At 38.0% G+C, this 21,158-nt stretch overlaps 1 protein-coding gene across 2 annotated transcripts in view; it reads right to left on the reverse strand.

Moving 5' to 3' along the window:
- Positions 1–212: 212 nt before the first annotated feature.
- The window catches only part of CPB2 (carboxypeptidase B2), a gene marked incomplete at both ends in the record, with an annotated part of 48,515 nt that continues 27,569 nt past the window's right edge, over positions 213–21,158 (reverse strand). Inside the window, 5 exons of one of the 2 annotated variants that reach the window (XM_079721968.1) lie at positions 213–397; positions 4,836–4,923; positions 7,635–7,837; positions 14,960–15,053; positions 17,505–17,615. In XM_079721968.1, coding sequence (XP_079578094.1) covers positions 213–397; positions 4,836–4,923; positions 7,635–7,837; positions 14,960–15,053; positions 17,505–17,615 — 681 coding nt within the window. The remainder of the gene's footprint in view (positions 398–4,835; positions 4,924–7,634; positions 7,838–14,959; positions 15,054–17,504; positions 17,616–21,158) is intronic. The other variant, XM_079721969.1, reaches the window with a different exon arrangement.

Raw genomic sequence — 21,158 nt, forward strand, 5'->3', positions numbered from 1 at the left:
GTCTCTCAAAAAAAAAAAAAAAGGAAAAAGAAATGTGAACCCTTGTCTGCCTTAATTTTAAGGTAGCATTTATTTTGTTCTTTGACAAAACCAAGGAATGGGAAGACCTTTTATGAAAACTGATAAAACTTAAAAAGAAACTGGTACAAAGATTTGGTTTGGCTTGAATCAGTAAATTAAAATATGGGAACAGAGTGAAAAAATCAAGGGCATTAAACATTCTTGATGACATGCCAAGCTATTTTAGAGACAGCAGCGAAAGCTTCTGTACAAGTGGGTTTGATGTAACTCTCTGGCAGCAAGAATCCGTATCTGCCTGTATCTCGAAGTTCAATTGTAAATGAATATTTGATGCCCAAGTCATGGATCCAGTCATCCGAACCTCCAGGAGCTAGGTCTACAAAAAGAAAAAAGAAATTACTTTTTGAAATACAGATGTTTCAAGTTAACTAACAAGATGGGATTTTTTTCCCCTAAAAATGAAAATAGCTTTGCTTTTTTCTGATTATTAAATAATCTAATTTTGTGGAAGAAAATAGAGATTGAAGGAAAGCAGGTTAAGGAAGAAAATGAAAATTACCCATATAACCCTACCAAGGAGTGATGGTCACCATTTATATTCTAGTGCTTTCTTTTTCAGTGCATACTTTAACATAATTTTTTCCTACATAAATAAGATTATTCTATACAAGCTATTCAGGAACATTCCTAAACATAATCTATCCTGGCCAGCTTTATGTATTAATGAGTTCAAATCTACCTTATCATTTTTTTTTCTTTAATTTTTGGCTGCATTGGGTCTTCGTTGCTGCACGCGGGCTTTCTCTAGTTGCGGTGCGAGGGCTTCTCATTGCAGTGGTTTCTCTTGTTGCGGAGCATGGGCTCTAGGCACGGGAGCTTCAGTAGTTGTGGCACATGGTCTCAGTAGTTGTGGCGTACGGGCTTAGTTGCTCCGTGGCATGTGGGGTCTTCCCGGACCAGGGCTTGAACCCATAACCCCTGCATTGGCAGGTGGATTCTTGACCACTACACTACCAGGGAAGTCCTACCTTATCTTTTTTTTTTTTTTTTTTTTTTTTTTTTTTTTTTTTTGTGGTATGCGGGCCTCTCACTGTTGTGGCCTCTCCCGTTGCGGAGCACAGGCTCCGGATGCGCAGGCTCAGCAGCCATGGCTCACGGGCCCAGCCGCTCCGCGGCATATGGGATCCTCCCAGACCGGGGCACGAACCCGTATCCCCTGCATCGGCAGGCGGACTCTCAACCACTGCGCCACCAGGGAGGCCCTACCTTATCATTTTTAATGATCTCATAGCATTGCTCTGTAAAGCTGGATGTAATTAATTTTAATAATTATTTATTTGGAGAACTTTAATTTTTTCTAATATAAACAACTTTACAATGAACATCCTTGTGTATACATAATTGCTTCTTTGTTTCTTTAGAATGTTTTCTCCCAGAAACAGATGTGCTAGTCTAAGGGTATGTACTTTTCACAGTTGTGCTGCATGTTGCCAAATAGGCTTCAAAAGAATTGAACTAATTTATACCTCCATTAGCAGGGTATGAATATGCCCATGCTCCATTCCCATACCATCCATGTGAATTATACATTTCTGGCAATTTTGTGGGTGAAAAATAATATCAAAATTGTCTTTATGTTTGATTATCAGTGAGTTGAACATTTTTTTGGTATATTTATTGACCATCTCTATATTTTTATCAATTGTCTTTGCTCATTTTTCTTCTTGATTCATTTTATAGATTACCTATAAAAGCAGCATTAGTGTTATTAGCTCTGTGTAATATGTGGAGATTTTTTTTTCTTATTTGGTAATTTAGCCTTCTACTTGGTTTATGGCAGTGTTTTTATATTAAAATATTTTATGTATCTGGAATTTATTTTGGAGAAAGACATGTTAGTAATCTAATTACAATTTTTTTCTAAGTAACTCACCAGTTTTTCCAACCCTATTAATTGAACAATCTAACATTCTTTTTTTGCGGTACACGGGCCTCTCAACTGTTGTGGCCTCTCCCATTAGTGGAGCACAGGCTCCGGACGTGCAGGCTCAGTGGCCATGGCTCACAGGCCCAGCCGCTCCACAGCATATGGGATCCTCCTGGACCGGGGCACGAACCCATGTCCCCTGCATCGGCAGGCAGACTCCCAACCACTGCGCCACCAGGGAAGCCCAATCTAACATTCTTAACTGTTTGAAATGCCTTCTTTATGAGATACTAGATCTTATATATCTGAGTGTCTTTCTCTACTCAGTATTCCCTTCTATTGATGTCACTTCCAGGCTGAGTTCCTTTACATTGAACCTTCTTGTTTATCCATAATTGCTTCTTTGTGTCTTTATAATTAGTATAATTAAAACAAAAAAAAAAACCCTGCAACTAAGACAGGTTTATAATGTGTTTTAATACTTGGTTGGAGCAAATTCTCTCTTATTAATCTTATTTTTCAGAATTTTACAAGCTCTTCTATCAAATGTATTCTTTCAAATGAAGTTCAAAGTCATTTAAGTGTTCATTGGGACTGCATTAAATATACAAACTAATTTAGAATGACTGGCACTTTTTTTTGTATTGCTTTTCCACTCAAAAACATAGTGGGTTTCTCCTTTTATTTGTCTTCATTTATGTACACCAGTAAAGTTTTCTAGGTTTTTCATAGAGATCATATGGATTTGTGTGCGCACATATATACATTTAACAATGAATCTACATATCTATGTATGTATCTATATGTACACGTCTGCATGTGTGTACATGTATATTGGGGGGGCAGTAGGATCTTTTTTCCATTTTACTTTCTTCCTGATTGTTTTTGGTATATAAGTAAGTTATAGATTCATATATATTTAGCTCATAGTCAGCCACCTTACTCAACTCTTTGTTACTAATATTTTTGTGTTTTCCAGGTAGACAATCATATAATATGCAAAGTGATCATTTTTCCTCCTTCCAATACCTGTACTTGAATTAATGACAAAGGTGTTTACTGAAGCACTGTTTATACTGAAGTATTGAAAAATATCCATCAACAGTGGATTAGTTGTTATTCATTCAGCAAATATTTCTGATAGCTATTATTAATATTTGGCATTTATTCTTCCAGTTTTTTTTATACTTACGTACATGCGCATGCGCGCGCGCACACACACACACACACAGATTTGTATTGAATGAATGCATGCCTGGAGATGGAATGATTTCGTCAAAACAGGAAGTTGCTCTAGAAGCACCTCCAGCCCTGAGGCACTATGGTCATGCTTTGGGGAACAACAGGAGAGAGAAGATGGGAATCAAGAAAACTCTGAATTATGAAAGGAAGTTGTGACCCAGAGCAAGGACCTGGGTCGGCAAAGGCAGAGATAGACCAGTGACAGCAAGAGACAGAGATACCATGTGGACCAACCTGGCCTCAGTTTGTCCTGAGATAATTTGCAATGATTGAGGAGGAAGAGGAAGATTCTGGACTTTCTACTAATAGAGCCTTTGGTGCTCAAGTAATTTATTGAAAATAATATGGATGTGATTATTAATATGAATGTGTTTTTATCCCCCTATAAATCATACCTGTTAAAGGAAACTCTGGGACTTGGAACATATTATCTCAAAGCCTTTTGACATGCCATTTCCTCTCCCTGTTTTTTTCCCACACCTTTGTTTGGCAGCCACTTACTGGGTAGGTCTCCCAGACATGTCACCTACCGAGGAAGACCTTCCCAGGCCACCTGAACTAAGTTGCCTCTCTCTCAGGCAGTCATTTTCAAACCTATACACTTATATTATGTTGTTCACTTATCAATGGGATTACACTATATTTTACTATTTAATTGTTTACATCAGAGATTGCCGAACTTTTTCTGTAAAGGACCAGATAATTAATATTTTAGGCTTTGAGGGCCACATAGTCTATGTCAGAGCTACTCAACTCCACTGTCCTGAAAGCTATATAGACAATATGCAAACGAATGAGTGTGGCTGTGTTTGAATAAAGCTTTATTTGTGGACACTGAAATTTGAATTTTACATAATTTTCGCATGTCACAAAATCTTATTCTTCTTTTGGTTTTCTTAAACCATTTAAGAAATGGAAAAACCATTCTTAGCTTACAGGCTATCCAAAAACAAGCAGTGGGCTGGATTTGGCCTATGGGTTATAGTTTGCTGACACCTTGTTACATGCTTATTTTCTGTTTCTCTTCTCCCATCTCCCCCTCCAGTTTCAAAAAGAGCAAAATTGTCTGTTATCCCACTGTGGATACAAAGGAGTCCCTCAATAAATATCTCCCAGCAAAAATTAATTTAAAATATTTGTTAAGAGCTTGCCACATACATGTTCCCATCAGTGTGATACAAACAAAGGACATTCAACTGTAGTGTGCCATGAGCTATACTCTTGGACACAGGTTGCCACTAAAAAGCATCGAATGTAAATGTTATTCCTAGATTTGTACGGTGTTCAACCTGCACAACCTTACATGGTAGCCCTGGGCATCTTAAACATTCTTTTGACCCTTTATGACTTTTTCTGCTTCACTCAACTAGCGTGATACCAATTCTATAATCCCTACTCTATAGCACTGAGCATAATTTCTTAAGTATCATTTTGGTTTCTTTTTAGTATATTTATGTATTAATATAGCCTTGTTCAGTACTGTCATAGCTATTATGCTTCCAATTCTAACTGTTATAATCCAATTGTTTTACATGGGACCATGTTTAAAGATTCCACTTAGAAAAATTAAATCCACACAGAAAAACCAAACACAAATTTCTTTAGTACCTCACAGTCCCCTAAGATCTTAAGAAGAAATACTTACATAAACTTTCTGAACCACTGCCATGTGTATATCTGGTATTTTTATTAGTATTCTCAATAGCATGGACTGCTTCACTGGCCACTAGAGACTGAAATCAATAGGATATGGAATTTCAGTTAATGTACAGCTTTAAAACAAGACAGGTAGAAGTTTCTTAAAAAAACAAAAACCCAATCATATATTTATTCAATCAAACTGTATATATGAAGAAGTAGAGAGCAGAATGGTTGTTGCCAGGGGCTGGGGGTGGCTGAGGGAGGAGAACGTGGAGATGCTGGTCAAAGGATACAAACTTCTAGTTATAAGATGAGTAAGTTCTGAGGATCTAAAATACAGCCTGGTGACTATAGTTAACAATACTGTATTATATACTTGAAAGTTGCTAAGAGAGTAGATCTTAAGTGTTCTCACCACAAAAGAAGAAACTAATTATGTGAGGTGATGAACGTGTTAATTAACTTTATTGTGGTAATCATTTCACAATATATATGTGTATCAAATCGTCACATTGTACACCTTGTACTTACACAATGTTATAAGTCAATTATATATCAATAGAGCTGGGGTGTGGGGAGAATTGTATATATGAAAAATCTGCATTTATCCAAGAGATAAATTGAGAAGAATAAACTAACTTTTAAAAATGTTTTTCTCTTTACGGAACTCACAGTTGGGTGGCTTTAGACACAGACTCTTCCAATATATTGAAATTTTATTTAAGTTGAAGAAAAAATAATTCTCATATGCCTTTTTTAGGAATTCATTTATTTTGTAAAACAAAGTATATGTAACAAAATTATACTGTAAAACAAAGTATAACTATATTTCAAAGGCAAACAACTAGACAAAATTTTCACCAAACTTTAAACCCAGCTTCTCTAAACAATACACATATGTCAGCAATGTATGATTCCCTCCTCATCCTTCTCACAAACCCTATTTCCTTTTTGTGTAAAATGTCTAATACCTCCCAAAGACTCATCAAATATAAAAGTTTATGTTCCTGGTGTGCTGCAGGATAGTAACCAAGTCCCCTGTTCCACTACTTTTGTTTCTAGCTTATGCAGATCTTTTCTGAAATTGGCCCTAGCAGCATGGTATTCACTGTCTCTCCCTTGAAGGACCTGAGGAATATCAGTGGATATGATGTGTCATTCCTCTGCTCAAAACAAAAGTTTTAATGGAACCCCCTGATCTACAGACTAAAATGTAAATTTATCCTGACATTCAGACCAGGTGACCTCTGCTTCACAGGCTGACCTCATCTACTTTCTGAGGAATCAACTTCCTTTTTTTGCCCCTATATTCCCCTGAACATACTTCCTGTGGGGAGAACCTTGGCCACAGATTAGAAAGTCTTCCCCTCTGGGTCCACTTAGAGAAATCCTATCTTTCAGTATCTGGCTGAAATCGTGCCTGTTCCTTCACTTCACTGGCACTTTATCATTCCTTTTTCTTTACAGTATGTCACACCTTAATAGATTATAAGCCCTCGGGACAGGGACTTTATCCCCTCACTTATCTTCTGAATGAATTAATGAGGCCACCCCTAGCTATCCCAGTCAGAAGTGAGCTGTACCATCTGTGTCACTTACTTAGTAGTTACTATACCTTAGAGTACAGCTATCTGTAACAATTGCTAATGGCTGAGCTCCCTGACCATATCATAATCTCTTAAAGGGCAGGGTCCTACCTGATGCTTCTTTCAATGTCCAACACAGTATTTTACACATAATTACTCTCAACAAACACTTGTGATGACAGTAATCCAAAAATAATTCAAAACCACACTAAGTCTATTTCCAGATCATGATGAATATCCTCTCACTTCTTCAAAGATAACACCAATAAAGGAGCTTTCCTTAAAAGTTTTCCCTTGAGAGGAAAAAGGAATCATAACTATCAAGGATGTTTCTGTTCTAAATGAGTTATTCTTAGCAACTGCAAATAACTTTATATTTGTCATCAGGAATTGCTAGCCCCGAATGTGGCTATAGTTTATTCTGTTAAGAGAACCAGAGCAAAACAAGTCAATAAGAAACAAACCATTACATAAAGATCAGACCTTGGGCAAGAAGTGGAGTGTTGCCATAGCACTTCCATTGTCTAGAGAGCATCAGGTATGAGGATTTGTCCAAACCTAGCCACAGTCCATCAAGAACCCTTGCATCCTTTGCCATTAACCCAAGCATAGAATATCTGGGACCAAAAAGTGATGAGTGGGTAGCAGACTGTGCAAGTCCTCTTTGAACTCACTGTATCATCCACTGCATTCCACAAAAGGAGGGAGGTCTTGCCTCAGTGCTGAAATTGGAGTTGCTTTTAATAGGACCAAACCCCTGCAAGTTAGGAAGGTCAGTGTATAAACAATTCCCAATGCTAGTATCAAATCGATAAGTATTGTGCTAAGACTTGATCTGTGGCGGGCTGTTGTAGAAAGCTAGCACCTACAAACAGACCAGTAATTCCAGAAAGCCTTGTCCTTGTCCTTGTTCATATGGCTTCATATGTAGATCAGGTCAAGGTAGACTGGTTCCCTCCTGAGGTTCCAAGAGCTTGTCTGACATTTTCCTAGAGAGCCCCTCTGCTACACGGAAGTTCATGTCCTCAAAATAAGGCTCAGTTCTTTACAATCTCTCAATGAACCCTGACCTAGGGTGACTCTCAGAAATGTTAGATCAAGATATAAAGCATCTATCCCTCTTTGTCCTCTACAGAACATTTTCCCCCACAGTTTTTGAACTACGTATTATTTTACTTCTGAAATGCTAATGAGAAAATTAATTAAGCAGCACTTACTAGTTCCTCGTGGTCTTTGCTTTTGCTTCTGCTATAGGAATACGGAAACACTATCTTCTGGGAGTATGAATGCATGCTGATGTAAGCTTTAATGTGGTTGATATTTCTTCTCAAGAAATCAGCCACTGCCTTCACTTCTGGTTCCGACTCAGGGTAGAGTCCACAGTAGGTTTCCGAGCATGAGAAACTCGAGGCACCTTCCCCTGTAGTGAAATTGACGGAGTGGAATCGTAAGTAGATATTGCAACCTATTGTAATTTGTGATCTCCCTGACCATGTATTCTCCTAATATATAGGGTGTTACATTTTTAGATAAACGGATTCACTCGAGCTCTGTAAAGAACATATTTCTAATGTCCCCTAAGTGTTGTTTATGTTTATTTTGAATTCAAATATTTACATGCCCTCATAGCAAGCCATCCAACAGTTGCTGCCTGAGGGCAGCCATCTTGCAGCCTCAAGAAAGTGGCTAAGAGAGTCTCAGCAATGCCAGCTCTGCCTCCAAACTTGTGGTTACAAGAGAAAAATAAACCCCATTTTCTTTCATCATTGTAAGTTTGTTTTTTCTGATATGTGTAGCTTAAAAATCACTAATTAATACAGCCCATAAAAGTCTCATTTGAGAACTCAGAATATGTAAGTCTGCCTTCAGGGCTACTTCTAACTTGCTAAAGTGGTTTAGTAAGTAAAATGAAAGGGCGATCTTTGGTGCTAGACTAATATGTGTTCATTCCTTTGAGAAATTATACAAAACATCACTTCAGATGGTAGCCTGACTCCCATCACTTCTCTCCTCTGTACCTAATTCACAGCGGTAGAGCCCCAGGGAGCCACCTCTGACCCAGAAAGATTCTTCCCTCCTGGAAACCGTTTATCAGCCCCAGTTTGGGTCCCTCACTTGTCTTTGGCCATTCGGAATCCCTCCACTGATAACTTGAAATCAAGACGCAGATTCTAGTTTCAGTCAAGCTACTCTCTTGAAAACAAAGAAGATAACAACAATAACATCACCAGTTGACATCCAAAGAACACAAGCTATCTGTCAGAAACTCTGCTAAGACTTACAGGCGATATCTCATTTAATCTTTACGGCAAACCTGTGAAGTAAATGCTCTTATTTTAGGAGACTCAAATTGGGCACCATTGGTGGTAACCATTCTTTACAATAAGAGGCTATCATCACTTGATTTCAATCTTGTCTTTGCCATTTAATAGCTATATGGCTTGGGCAATTTTTATTTTTATTTTTATTTTTTTTGCGGTACGCGGGCCTCTCACTGTTGTGGCCTCTCCTGTTGTGGAGCACAGGCTCCGGACATGCAGGCTCAGCAGCCATGGCTCACGGGCCCAGCCGCTCCTCAGCATGTGGGATCTTCCCGGACCGGGGCACGAACCCGTGTCCCCTGCATTGGCAGGCGGACTCTCAACCACTGCGCCACCAGGGAAGACCTGGGTAATTTTTTTTAACCTATAAGTCAAAAGTTGATGTACTCTAAGTTAGTCCTTTATAGGAATGAATAACGGTAATGGAAGATGAGGCCTTAAATTGGACACTACTTTTAGACTTCCATGATAAGGACTGTTTGGAATCCCCATTCTATGTAACATCAACAGAACTTTTGTGGCCCAGCAGGAAATCTGAATACGCATATGCTCTCTGGCTTCCCAAAGCAACCAAGCAAGACAAATTCTTTTTACTCAATGGGTATTTTACATTAAAAAAAACACTTGTGGCACAAGATGGGCATCTGACACAGTCAACTCTTAACATGTTGGAAATTTTCGTTTCAAACATACTTCTGTTTTATTTTTTAAAATGCCAGTAAGGCACTGCTAATTGTTAAGACTCAACAGTAATTTTACAAAGTTCTAGTCTTCTATTTTGGCATTTAAGCTGTTTATCACTCACCTGCATTTCAATCAATATTCTAGAGTGGTTGAGAAAGAGTAGAATTACTGGGCATGCCCTAGGAGGCAAGTCAATCTTGATTTTTTTAAACCGATCTATACCTCAATTTCCTTATCTACACCTCAATTTCCTTATCTACTAAATGGATAAATTATAAAATGCTTTTCCCAGTGCTGGCATATACTGAGTGTTTAGTAACTTGTTTATCAGCTTTATCATCATCATTATCGTCACATGGATTGGGACACAGAGAAGGCCAGTGTGCATTGCAGAGATGAGGTGGGGAGAGAAAGGAGCCATTGAGCCCCTTATAGTGCTCCAGGCCCAGTTCTAGTCTGTTTCTGAGGTCAGCCTGCATCCCAGTCCTTGGGTTCCATGCGCTACTCCATGATCCTTATTATCCTTACAGAGCCTGCCTTTCTTACTTTATACATAAAGCCTGCCTTTCTTACTTAAGCTTGCTCTATTTTCTTCCTTTTATTGCAACAGAAACAGCCTTAATGTTTGTCAAACATTCCCCCCGCCCCCAAGAAAATGTGCTGAACACCCAAGGCCTTTCCAAGTATTTGTGTCAATTTTTAATCAATAATGTTATTGGACAAAACATTTTTGATAGTTTAGTTACGTTTGAATACTTTTAATTTATTTAACCCCATATGTACAGAGTTTATCATTTCAAATGTAATCAATAAAAAAATTATTCATGAGATATTTTGTGTTGCTTTTTCATACTAAGTCTTTGAAGTCTGATGTGTATTTTATACTCATTGCACACCTCAGTTCAGACAAGCCACATTTCAAGTGCTCAATGGCCACATGTGGCTAGTGGCTACCGTACGGGACAGTGTAGCCTCAGATTCTCATTTTGTGACTGTGATTCTAGAGATTTCAAACTTTTGGTTGAAAGAGCCATGTGGAGTCAGGAGACTTGTGTTTGAGATTCTGTTTTGCCATTAAATAGGCATGTTAATCTGGGCAAGCTATTTCATCTCTTTCAGCCTAAGTTCTTTATCCATACCAAGAGGTGCTTGGTCTTCCAGGTCCCTTCACACTCAACCATTCTTTGATCTATAGGCAATGAGATCAAAAAAGTATCTAGGGCTTCCCTGGTGGCACAGTGGTTGAGAGTCCACCTGCCAATGCAGGGGACACGGGTTCGTGCCCCAGTCTGGGAAGATCCCACATGCCGCAGAGCAGCTGGGCCTGTGAGCCATGGCCGCTGAGCCTGCGCGTCCGGAGCCTGTGCTCTGCAACGGGAGAGGCCACAACAGTGAGAGGCCCCCGTACCGCAAAAAAAAAAAAAAAAGTATCTAGAGTAGGCACACTCATAGAGACAAAAAGTAGATTAGAAACTACCAGAGGCTCCTATGGGTGGTGAATAAGGAGATATTGCTCAACGGTTACAGAGTTTCTGTCTGAGATGATGAAAAGTTTTGGGAATGGATGGTAGGTAGTGATGGTTGCACAAGATCATGAATGTACTTAATGCCATTGAACTGTACTTAAAATGGTTAAAGTGGCAATTTTATGTTATATATGTTTTATGACAATTTTTAAAAAAATTGAAAGACCACATGGTCTCTAGAAAAAGAAATAAAAGATTTTTCCATCCCATGCCAGTTGCAAAAACTGTGTAGTTTAACTTAATATTTCAGAAAATGCATGGAGCTGTTTTAGGAAGTTTGAGATCAGAGGTCCTCATAAATACCCCCTGTTATGGACTGAATTCTACCCCCCCACACCAATTCATATGTTGAAGCCCTAACCCACAATGTGCTATATTTGGAGATAGGGCCTTTAAGGAGGTAATAAAGGTTTAATGAAGTCATAAAGGTAAGGCCATGATCCACTATGGCTCTTGTCCTTATAAGAAGAGAGAGACACCAGGGATGCTTGCACACAGAGAAAAGGCCATGTGAGGACACAGCAAGAATGCGGCCATCTGCAAGCCAAGGAGAGAGGTCTCAGGAGAAACCCACCCTGCTGATAACCTTGATCTTGGACTTACAGCCTCCAGAACTGCAGGAAATAAATGTCTCTTGTTTGAGCCTTCCAGTCTGTGATACTGTCTTATGGCAGCCCTAGCACACTAAGATACCCCTACACCTATTCCCATCTCCAGCACACACACACACACACACAATTTTAATAAAGAGGAAAGGTAAAATGAACATAAAATGAATAAGTAGGCTTGATATATCACTTCCTATTAATAAGTGAGGTGCTCCTTTAGATCCTTTACAAAGTATCTTAAAGGCACATTCTAGGTGTAGGGACAAGGAAAAGATTAGATGTAATTCCTTTTTCTCACTGTCTTACTCACATATTACTGAAGAGATGCTGGGGCACTTGGCAGAAAAAGAGTTCCTCACTGTTATTTTTTGTTTTATGTGAAACTCTCTCTTATCCATATGCTTGCTGCTTCTGTTTCTGCTTTTAACTCTTGCGATATGTAATCATACAAAACCAGGCCTAATCGGGACCTGAGATATTTCTTAATGGCAATAACAGAATATATCTTGAGTACTTGGCTATTCAAATTAGGTAATGCGGGCTTCCCTGGTGGCGCAGTGGTTGAGGGTCCGCCTGCCGATGCAGGGGACACGGGTTCGTGCCCTGGTCCGGGAGGATCCCGCATGCCGTGGAGCAGCTGGGCCCGTGAGCCATGGCCGCTGGGCCTGCGTGTCCAGAGCCTGTGCTCCGCAAGCGGAGAGGCCGTGGCAGTGAGAGGCCCGCATACCACAAAAACAAAACAAAACAAATTAGGTAATGCTAGTTTTACCAGGAAAAACATTAAGTAAAATAGAGCAGCAAAAGAGCTTGCGGATGAAAGAAGTTCCAAAAAGGAACTTATAACTGAAGAGTGATTGTCAGACTTAGAAGAATTTCAACAAACTTGGAGTTAGTCAGCCTGGCTTTATATCCCAGCTCTGCCACTTCCTAGCTCTGTGCTCTTGGGCAAGGGACTTAACCTTTTAAAGTCTGGGTTTCTTCATCCATGATGTGTAGATAATGAAACTCAGGGGATGGAATATATAAACTGCTCAGCACTTAGCAACTGTCAGCTCTATTTATTCAGAGGTCTTTTATATTAGCTGCTGTTTCTCTGGCTCCCTGCCCAATTATCACTGCTGTGGCAGTCTTTACACCTCAGTGGGCACTTCTTTTTTTAACATCTTTATTGGAGTATAATTGCTTTACAATGGTGTGTTAGTTTCTGCTTTATAACAAAGTGAATCAGTTATACATATACATATGTTCCCATATCTCTTCCCTCTTGCGTCTCCCTCCCTCCCACCCTCCCTATCCCACCCCTCTAGGTGGTCATAAACCACCGAGCTGATCTCCCTGTGCTATGTGGCTGCTTCCCACTAGCTATCTATTTTACGTTTGGTAGTGTATATGTGTCCATGTCACTCTCTCACTTTGTCACAGCTTACCCTTCCCCTCCCCATATCCTCAAGTCCATTCTCTAGTAGGTCTGTGTCTTTATTCCTGTCTTACCCCTAGGTTCTTCATGACCTTTTTTTTCTTAGATTCCATATATAAGTGTTAGCATACTGTATTTGTTTTTCTCTTTCTGACTTACTTCACTCTGTATGACAGACTCTAGGTCCATCCACCTCACTACAAATAACTCAATTTCGTTTCCTTTTATGGCTGAGTAATATTCCATTGTATATATGTGACACATCTTCTTTATCCATTCATCCGTTGATGGACACTTAGGTCATTTCCATGTCCTGGCTATTGTAAATAGAGCTGCAATGAACATTTTGGTACATGACTGTTTTTGAATTATGGTTTTCTCAGGGTCTGTGCCCAGTAGTGGGATTGCTGGGTCATATGGTAGTTCTATTTTTAGTTTTTTAAGGAACCTCCATACTGTTCTCCATAGTGGCTGTATCAATTTACATTCCCACCAGCAGTGCAAGAGTGTTCCCTTTTCTCCACACCCTCTCCAGCATTTATTGTTTGTAGATTTTTTGATGATGGCCATTCTGACCGGTGTGAGATGATATCTCATTGTAGTTTTGATTTGCATTTCTCTAATGATTAATGATCTCCAAAGGAGATATACAGATTGCCAACAAACACATGAAAGAATGCTCAGTGGGCACTTTTACTGAACAATCTTAACGACGGCTCTTACGAAGAAACCACTAAGTGATTCCCTTGAGCCTGAGGCAGGATCAACTGTTCTCTCCTCTGTTTACTAACTGTATCTGTAGCTCTCTTAAAACAACTAATTTCATGCACGTGTTCATTTGAATAGCTTTCAGAGACCCCTCAGTGTGTCAGGTACTGCACTAGGTAATGGGTAGTGGTCCCTGCCCTCATGGGGTTTCTGACTTAGAGGAAGGAGGAAATGAAGAAAAAAGGTAAGTACTCTACCGAAAAGTTTTCATATGTACTCTGGGATAATGATGAAATGTTTCAAAATCATGAATTTTCACTTCTTTTTTTAAAAGGAAATACAGAAGATCATGTACCTAGGACTGTGTAGAGTAAAGGAATGGGAGGAAGAGGATGTTTCTGTGGTTTCAATAGCTGTGTTCCCTTGTCGTCACACGCTCCCACCTCCAAAAATATGGGTGATTCCAGCTCGTCGTTAAGTTTGGTGTGGCTCTATAGTTGTTTCTTAAATGTAGTAACTATGAAACATAGTGAGGGGGTGGTGAACTAACACCTACCTCCCTAAGAGCAGACAATATCCCCAAATGCCTAAATCAGTGTTCACTGAGTGTCTTAACTCATTGGAATCAAGGAACAAGGAGCTCCCACAGTGCTGGACACAAGTTTCTCTTTACGATATTCATGAAAGAAAGAACTTAAGAAAGTGAACAGTGAATACGAAACAAAATGTTCTGGGAATTCCAGGATGGTCCATTGGTTAGGACTCCACGCTTCCACTGAAGGGGGCATGGGTTCAATCCCTGGTTGGGGAACTAAGATCCCACAAGCCAAAGGGGGAAAAAACCCACAAAATGTTTTGCAGCACTATAGAAATCAATATTTTCCAAAGCAATTGAAAATAAGAGGTACCCACCCAACCCTAGCCTTTGATATCCTCATAATGAATGTTATTTGTCTATGAAAGTAGGAAATTTAGTGGTCACTTCCTTATGATTTCAGAGAAATAGAATTTTAGTATTTTGAAGCTAGAAGGGACCTTAAAGAACTAATCCAACTTCCTTCTTTTAAAGGTATGGATATGGCAGGGAGGAACAGGGTAAGGGTGTTTTGCTGATCTGAGTCAAACTTCATAGCACTACGTTTAACCAAAACGTTTCTTATTTAAATTATCTTCTGATTCAGATAGGCCTCCCCTCTAATCAGTTTGAATTAATGGGCTTTTAGGAATACCACCTTTTAAATGAAGAGACATTTGCTAGAAATAAAGCAAACAACCTACCACACCAGTGTTTGGAGGCAAAGTTCCTGTTCAGGTCTGTTCCGATGCAAGAATTGTTTTCATGAAAAGAACGGTTCTTTCTCCACATTCGATTCTAAATAAACAAAACAAAGGTAACCAGGGCAGCCATGTTTGCAGTTCAGGAAAGACACGACTTTTAAAGCCTAAGTGGACAGTGTTGTGTTTCTCTCCATCAACCCCATCTCTTTATCCTGTCACTGTCTTCACAGTACTTCTTGCATAGCCCCTGTTCTATCCAGGTCTCAGCTGGGTTCTCTCAAACTTGAATCAACTGAAATGGTGATATTTCATGAGCTTTGACCTATACAAAAAAAAATCCATTTGGTTTTGCTAGGCTGCTTACTGGCCTTCTTATTTGGCCTTGTTTCCTTTAATTTTATGCATTGTCATTTTAAGTTCCTTCCACGAAAAGTAAAATAACTTGGTGTTTCAACTCAAATTAAAACTATGAGTCATGAGTTTTTTTTAATTGAAATGTATTTGACATATAACATTGCACAAATTTAAGGTGTTCAACATGTTGATTTGATACATTTACATATTGTAATATGATTCCCATTTTTGGGATAGCACCTCTATCATGTCACATAAATTATCATCTCTTTTTTGTGGTGGGAATAATTAACATCAAGTCTTTTAGCAAGCTTGATGATTATATAATACAAAATTGTTGAGTCATGAGTTTCAGTGCTCTCTTTAGATTGAATTCAACACTCACTTAAAACCTATAGGAGGCAGAGCTGTGCAGCTACCTCTAGCCTGATGGCTCCTTTGATTATACTGATTCAACTCTGGTTTTTAAATGTAAAAGAAATACTCCATTGGGTTCTTGGGGTAATCTGGGAATTTGATCATGTAAACAGTTGCACAGACTTTGTTTAAGTTCTGGGTTGGGATGACATAGCACACTTTTCCCTATTCCACCAACACTTTTGCCAAGCCTCCCAGTCTGCTTCCAACCCCAGACCTGTGATTCTGGTACCAACAGTTGTTCTGAGGAAATCAAGTTCTCACACTTCAGGGACTAATTGGCAGAGTTAAGATACAAAGGACAGTTGGGGAGTAAGAATATCTAAAAGGTGGCTGAATTCCACTGTGATTCCAGTGAAGGCATAAATTTATTGTAATAGCAACCTACAAATGTGACCATTTATTGAACACCAGTTTTGTGTTAGGTACATACTAGGTATTTCTCATTTACTTAGTTCAGGGTTTGCTCACTCCTACGGACAGACTTTTGCTCACAGTATTCCTCTTCCCTGAGATGACTTTTTCATCAATCTCCTTCACTATTCCTATCTCTTCTGTTTAAATTACCCTCTACACAAAATAATTCCTGTATAATTCCTTATGTATCTAATCACTGCAATTATTCTCATTCCCCTTAGTGTTTGTATGTGCTATTCAAGTAGGTTTTTCATATATGTTCAACTATGTTTTTATGTGCCCTGCATTAAATTAGAAAGGACTGTACTTCATATCACTTGAGTAATTTTACATGAATCATGATGTTGATGGATTAGAAATAGTAACGGTTTCCAGTATAGATGAGACGGACCATGATATTCATACTTATGTTCATGATTGGGTTAAAGGGTACTAGGATTAATTTGCATATTGGTTAGAATGCAATTCTGCTACAATGCACGTTTGGTTAGAATGCTGTTCTAATACTTGCAATTCATAATTTTACAATCAAAATACCATTCAATCAATTCCTAGTAAGAATGAATGGATGTAGGCACTGCGCATCAGGGTAGCTAACATCACAAAAAGAGATACAGCCAGCCATTGTGCACCTCCTGTTGGGAGAACACACTATCACAATGAAGTAGTCTTGCCAAAAACGTCAAACCTGAATCTTATAAAGCTTCTAGAATCCAAATATCAAGTTTTAGAAAATACAGAGGACAAAGGAACATGGCAAAGCAATTAGCAAATCCAGACAACAGGAAGCTCTTTTCTTCAATGAAAAAATTGCAAGGAAATAGAGAAAAAGAGAGATGGAGAGAGAATCTACAGATTAAAATAAAAATAAAAGCTATAAACCAATCACAATATATTATCCTTATTTGGATCCTGAACCAAAGAAATAAACTTTTTAAAAAGTTATGATACAATTGGAAATTTAAACACTGCTTGGAAATCTTATGCTAGTAAATAATTATTGTTCATTTTTAGGTATAATTGTACCGTTATTTATTTTAAGACCTCTTTTAGAGAGGCATACTGAAATATTTATTGATGAAATGATATGGTATCTGAGATTTGCTTCAAAATAATATGGGTAAGATAGAAGGGAGTTGGGGATATAGATGAAAAAAGATTGGCTATGAGTTGATTGGCTGTGTGATGGGTACATAGGAGTTTACCATACAATTATTCCCACTCATATGTTTGAACTTTTCCATAATGAATTAAAAAAATTTTTTCATAATAAAACCATTATGCCAGGGTCCAGGATTCTATAAATAATTCAGCCTATGTATCCTGTACCCGTTTTGTTTTCTTTACCTTCACCTACCTTTTTCCATGTGTAGTCATAACCATCCACGTTAACCACCGGCATAACATAGAAATCCATGTGCCTCAGAAGACTGGTAGGCAGATTTTCTTTCCCATAGAAACGAGTTACCTATAAATTAAACCAAGTATATTTGATGATATATCTTTTATGTCCTTCTAAACTTAGTCTGTGTCTTCTTCTTTAACTGAGATATAATTGGCATATAATCCTTGAACAACACAGGTTTGAACTGTGTGGGTCCACTTGTATGCAGATTTTTTTCAGATTTTTATAGTACTACATGATCTGCAGCTCATTGAATCCACAGATGCAGAACTGTGGATATGGAGGGCTGACTGTAAAGTTATACATGGATTTTCAAGTGTAGGGAGGGTTGGCACCCCTCACCCCTGCATTGTTCAAGGGTCAACTGTATTAATTTAAGGTGTATAATATAATGATTCAAATTTGTGTATATAGTGAAGTGATCACCACAATAAGTCTAGTTAATATCCGTCTAGTTAACATCCACTAAACTTAGTCTATTTTTTTATTAAAAAATTTTTTGAGATGTTTAGATTTGCAGATTCAACTTTCAAGAAGATTATTAATTCCTTGAAAAGTCTGAACTTAGGGTACTATGTTGCCAAGTGGTGGTAAATGCCCTGGACATGGGACAATTGGTCTTTCTATTTATGGAGGCAGAAAATTCAACCATCTATTTTCTAAAACTTCCTTCAAGGAACAAAAAGAATTCTTTATTAAAGCCTAAAGACCAGTACAAAGATTTAAGGAAACAAACACCTATATTTCCACTCTTTTCACAATAATCCATCTCAATCAAAGCTTAGACTAACCTTGTCTTATTCCCACACATGTCTAGATAATATTTTCTGCATTGTCCTTATAAGTTGTGAGCTAAATTTTTGCTAGAATCGAGTTTGTTTCCCAAGCATCAGATCATTTGGCTTTAAAGCCAGTGGTAGCTTTTCCTAGGTACTGGCTATGAGTTTCGTAACAGATATCATCTGACACTGCTCTTCTGTGCTTTAGACTCATACCCAGCTTAGGGTCACATATTTTAACATGACCCAAGGACATCCACATTCCAACGACTGAGAAGTTCACTCCAAAATGACCAAATATAGACGTAGCAGAAGCACAAAGACAAATTTCAGCCAGTTAGATCATTTCATCCAGGACTAAGCTTTGGTATAAATTCTTCATTTGTGGCAACATTGTTACATTTTAATTTGTGGATTAGTTCACAATTAGTTGTTGATTTAAACTTTACTCAAAAGACTTTGTTAAGTATTTTTTCATTGTTGATAAAAAGAAAATGTCTTTTTTAAAAATTGAAGTATAGTTGCTGTACAACTTTATTTAAGTTACAGGTGTACAATACAGTGGTTCACAAAAAAAAAGAAAAAAAGGAAACCATCGACAAAATTAGGAGACAAACTACTGAATGTGAGAAAATATTTGCAAATGATATGACCAATAAGGGGTTAATATCCAAGAAAAATGTCTTTTAAATCTTACCTTTGCTATAGCTAAAACTTTACCATCTTTTCTTTAAATATTTAAAATATTATATCCATATTTTCCTAGAACAACCACAATAGTCAAATTTAAATTATTTGCCATAGATAACCACTTATTAAATATGGGAGAAAGGAAAGCAAAAGTACAAGTTACTTTTTAATCTACTATAGGTCAGAAACAAAAACTTAATGAAAAGGAAGTAATTTTATAGAATGAAAGAGGCAATCTTTTAAATAGTTGAGCGACTAGTTAAATACATTTTTATGCTACAAATTTGTAAATTTATGTTAGTCATTTTTCAGTAATAATGTGGCATTCATTATCAGAAAAAAAGATTAGGAGATCTTATTTTCTTTCAAATAATAAAGCATTTATCATTTTTATTTCTACAATGTTTGCTGAAATTTTAATAGATGTGCTATGGTTGTTTTTTTTTTTTGTCCTTTTCACTCTCTGTATTTCTCTCCTACTTTAGCAATGGTTGGATGGGAGTCTTTCAGGAAAAAGTTAGTCTCTGAGAGATGATCAATGTTAGTCTGAGAATTTCTTGTCTCAGAAGCAGGGCTCCAAACAGAATGAGTGAGTGCGGGCTGAAATATAGCCTATACTCTGTGTCAAGCCCTACTTTCATGTGTGCAGCTGAAATCCCAGAAGAAGGGGTGTCTAGCTTTTAACAGCTTTATTGAGATATAATTCACATGCCAGAAAATTCACCATTTTAAGTGCACAATTCAGTGGATTTTATATCACAGAGTTATGCAACCATCACCACTATCTGATTGTAGAATATTTTTATCACCCCGCCCACCAACACCAAAACCCAAAAATCCCTTAGCCATTAGGAATTACCCCCCTTCTCCTTTCTCCTCTTCCCCCAGCCTGGCAACCACGAATCAACTTTCTGTCTCTGTGGATCTGCCCATTCTGGACATTTCATGTAAGTGGAATAATAAAATATATGGCCTTTTGTGTCTGGCTTCTATCACTTAGCATAACGTTTTCAAGATTCATCTATGTGGTAGCATGAATCAGTACTTCATTCCTTTTCATTGCTGAATGGTATTCCACCGTAAGGATATACCACATTTTATTTATCCACTCATAAGTTAATGGACGTTTGGATTGTTTCCACTTTTTGACTTATGAATAATGTTGCTTTGAACATTTGTAAACATACGTGTTCAAGTCTCTTGGCTGTACACCTAGGAGTGGAATTGCAGGGTCAAATGGTAACTCTATGCTTAAACTTTTGAGGAACTGCCAAACTGTTTTCTAAAGTGTCTGCACCATTTTATGATCCCAACAGCAACGGATGAGAGTTCCAATTTTTCCACACTCTTACCAATATTTGCTATTATCTGTCTTTTTAAAATTTTAGCCATCCTGGTGGGCATGAAGTGGTATCTCACTGTGGTTTTGATTCATATTTCCCTAATGACTAATGATGTTGAGCATATTTTCATAATGCTTATTGGCTATTTGTATATCTTCTTTGGAGAATTGTCCTTTCAGATATTTTGCCCATTCAAAATTGTCTTTTATTTGTCTTCTTACTGTTTATTTGTAAAAGTTATTTATATATTTTGGATATGAGTCCCTGATCATATATATGATTTGCAAAAATTTTCTCCCATTCTGTGAGTTGTCTTCTAACTTTCTTGATAGTGTCCCTGGAAAAGCACAAAGGTTTTTAATTTTGGTAAAGTCCCATTTATCTCTTTTTCTCTTTGGTTGCTTGTGCTTTTGGTGTCATATCTAATAACTCATTGCCTAATCCAAAGTCCCAAAGATTTACTACTTCTATGTTTTCTTCTAAGAATTTTACAATTAATTTTTTAAATTTAGGTGTCTGACCCATTTTTGCATTAACATTTGCATATAGTGTGAGGTAGGAGTCTGAATTCATTCTTTTGCATGTGGATAGCTAGCTGTTTGATTCTGCACAAAGGCACCATCTGGACTGGTGGTGAGCCTGTTTAGGTCCACAATTAAAGAAGACGAGAGTCCAGAGCAAGTGGGAATTGGTGACAATCTGAGGAGCAACAGCAGGATGAGACCATGATCTTAGGGGAGAGGCTTAGAAAAAGGAAGGATAGAGGGAAAATGCAATAAGGGGACTTCTTAATG

Source organism: Hyperoodon ampullatus, assembly GCF_949752795.1.
Source record: "Hyperoodon ampullatus genome assembly, chromosome: 16".
Classification (NCBI taxonomy): Eukaryota; Metazoa; Chordata; class Mammalia; order Artiodactyla; family Ziphiidae; genus Hyperoodon; species Hyperoodon ampullatus.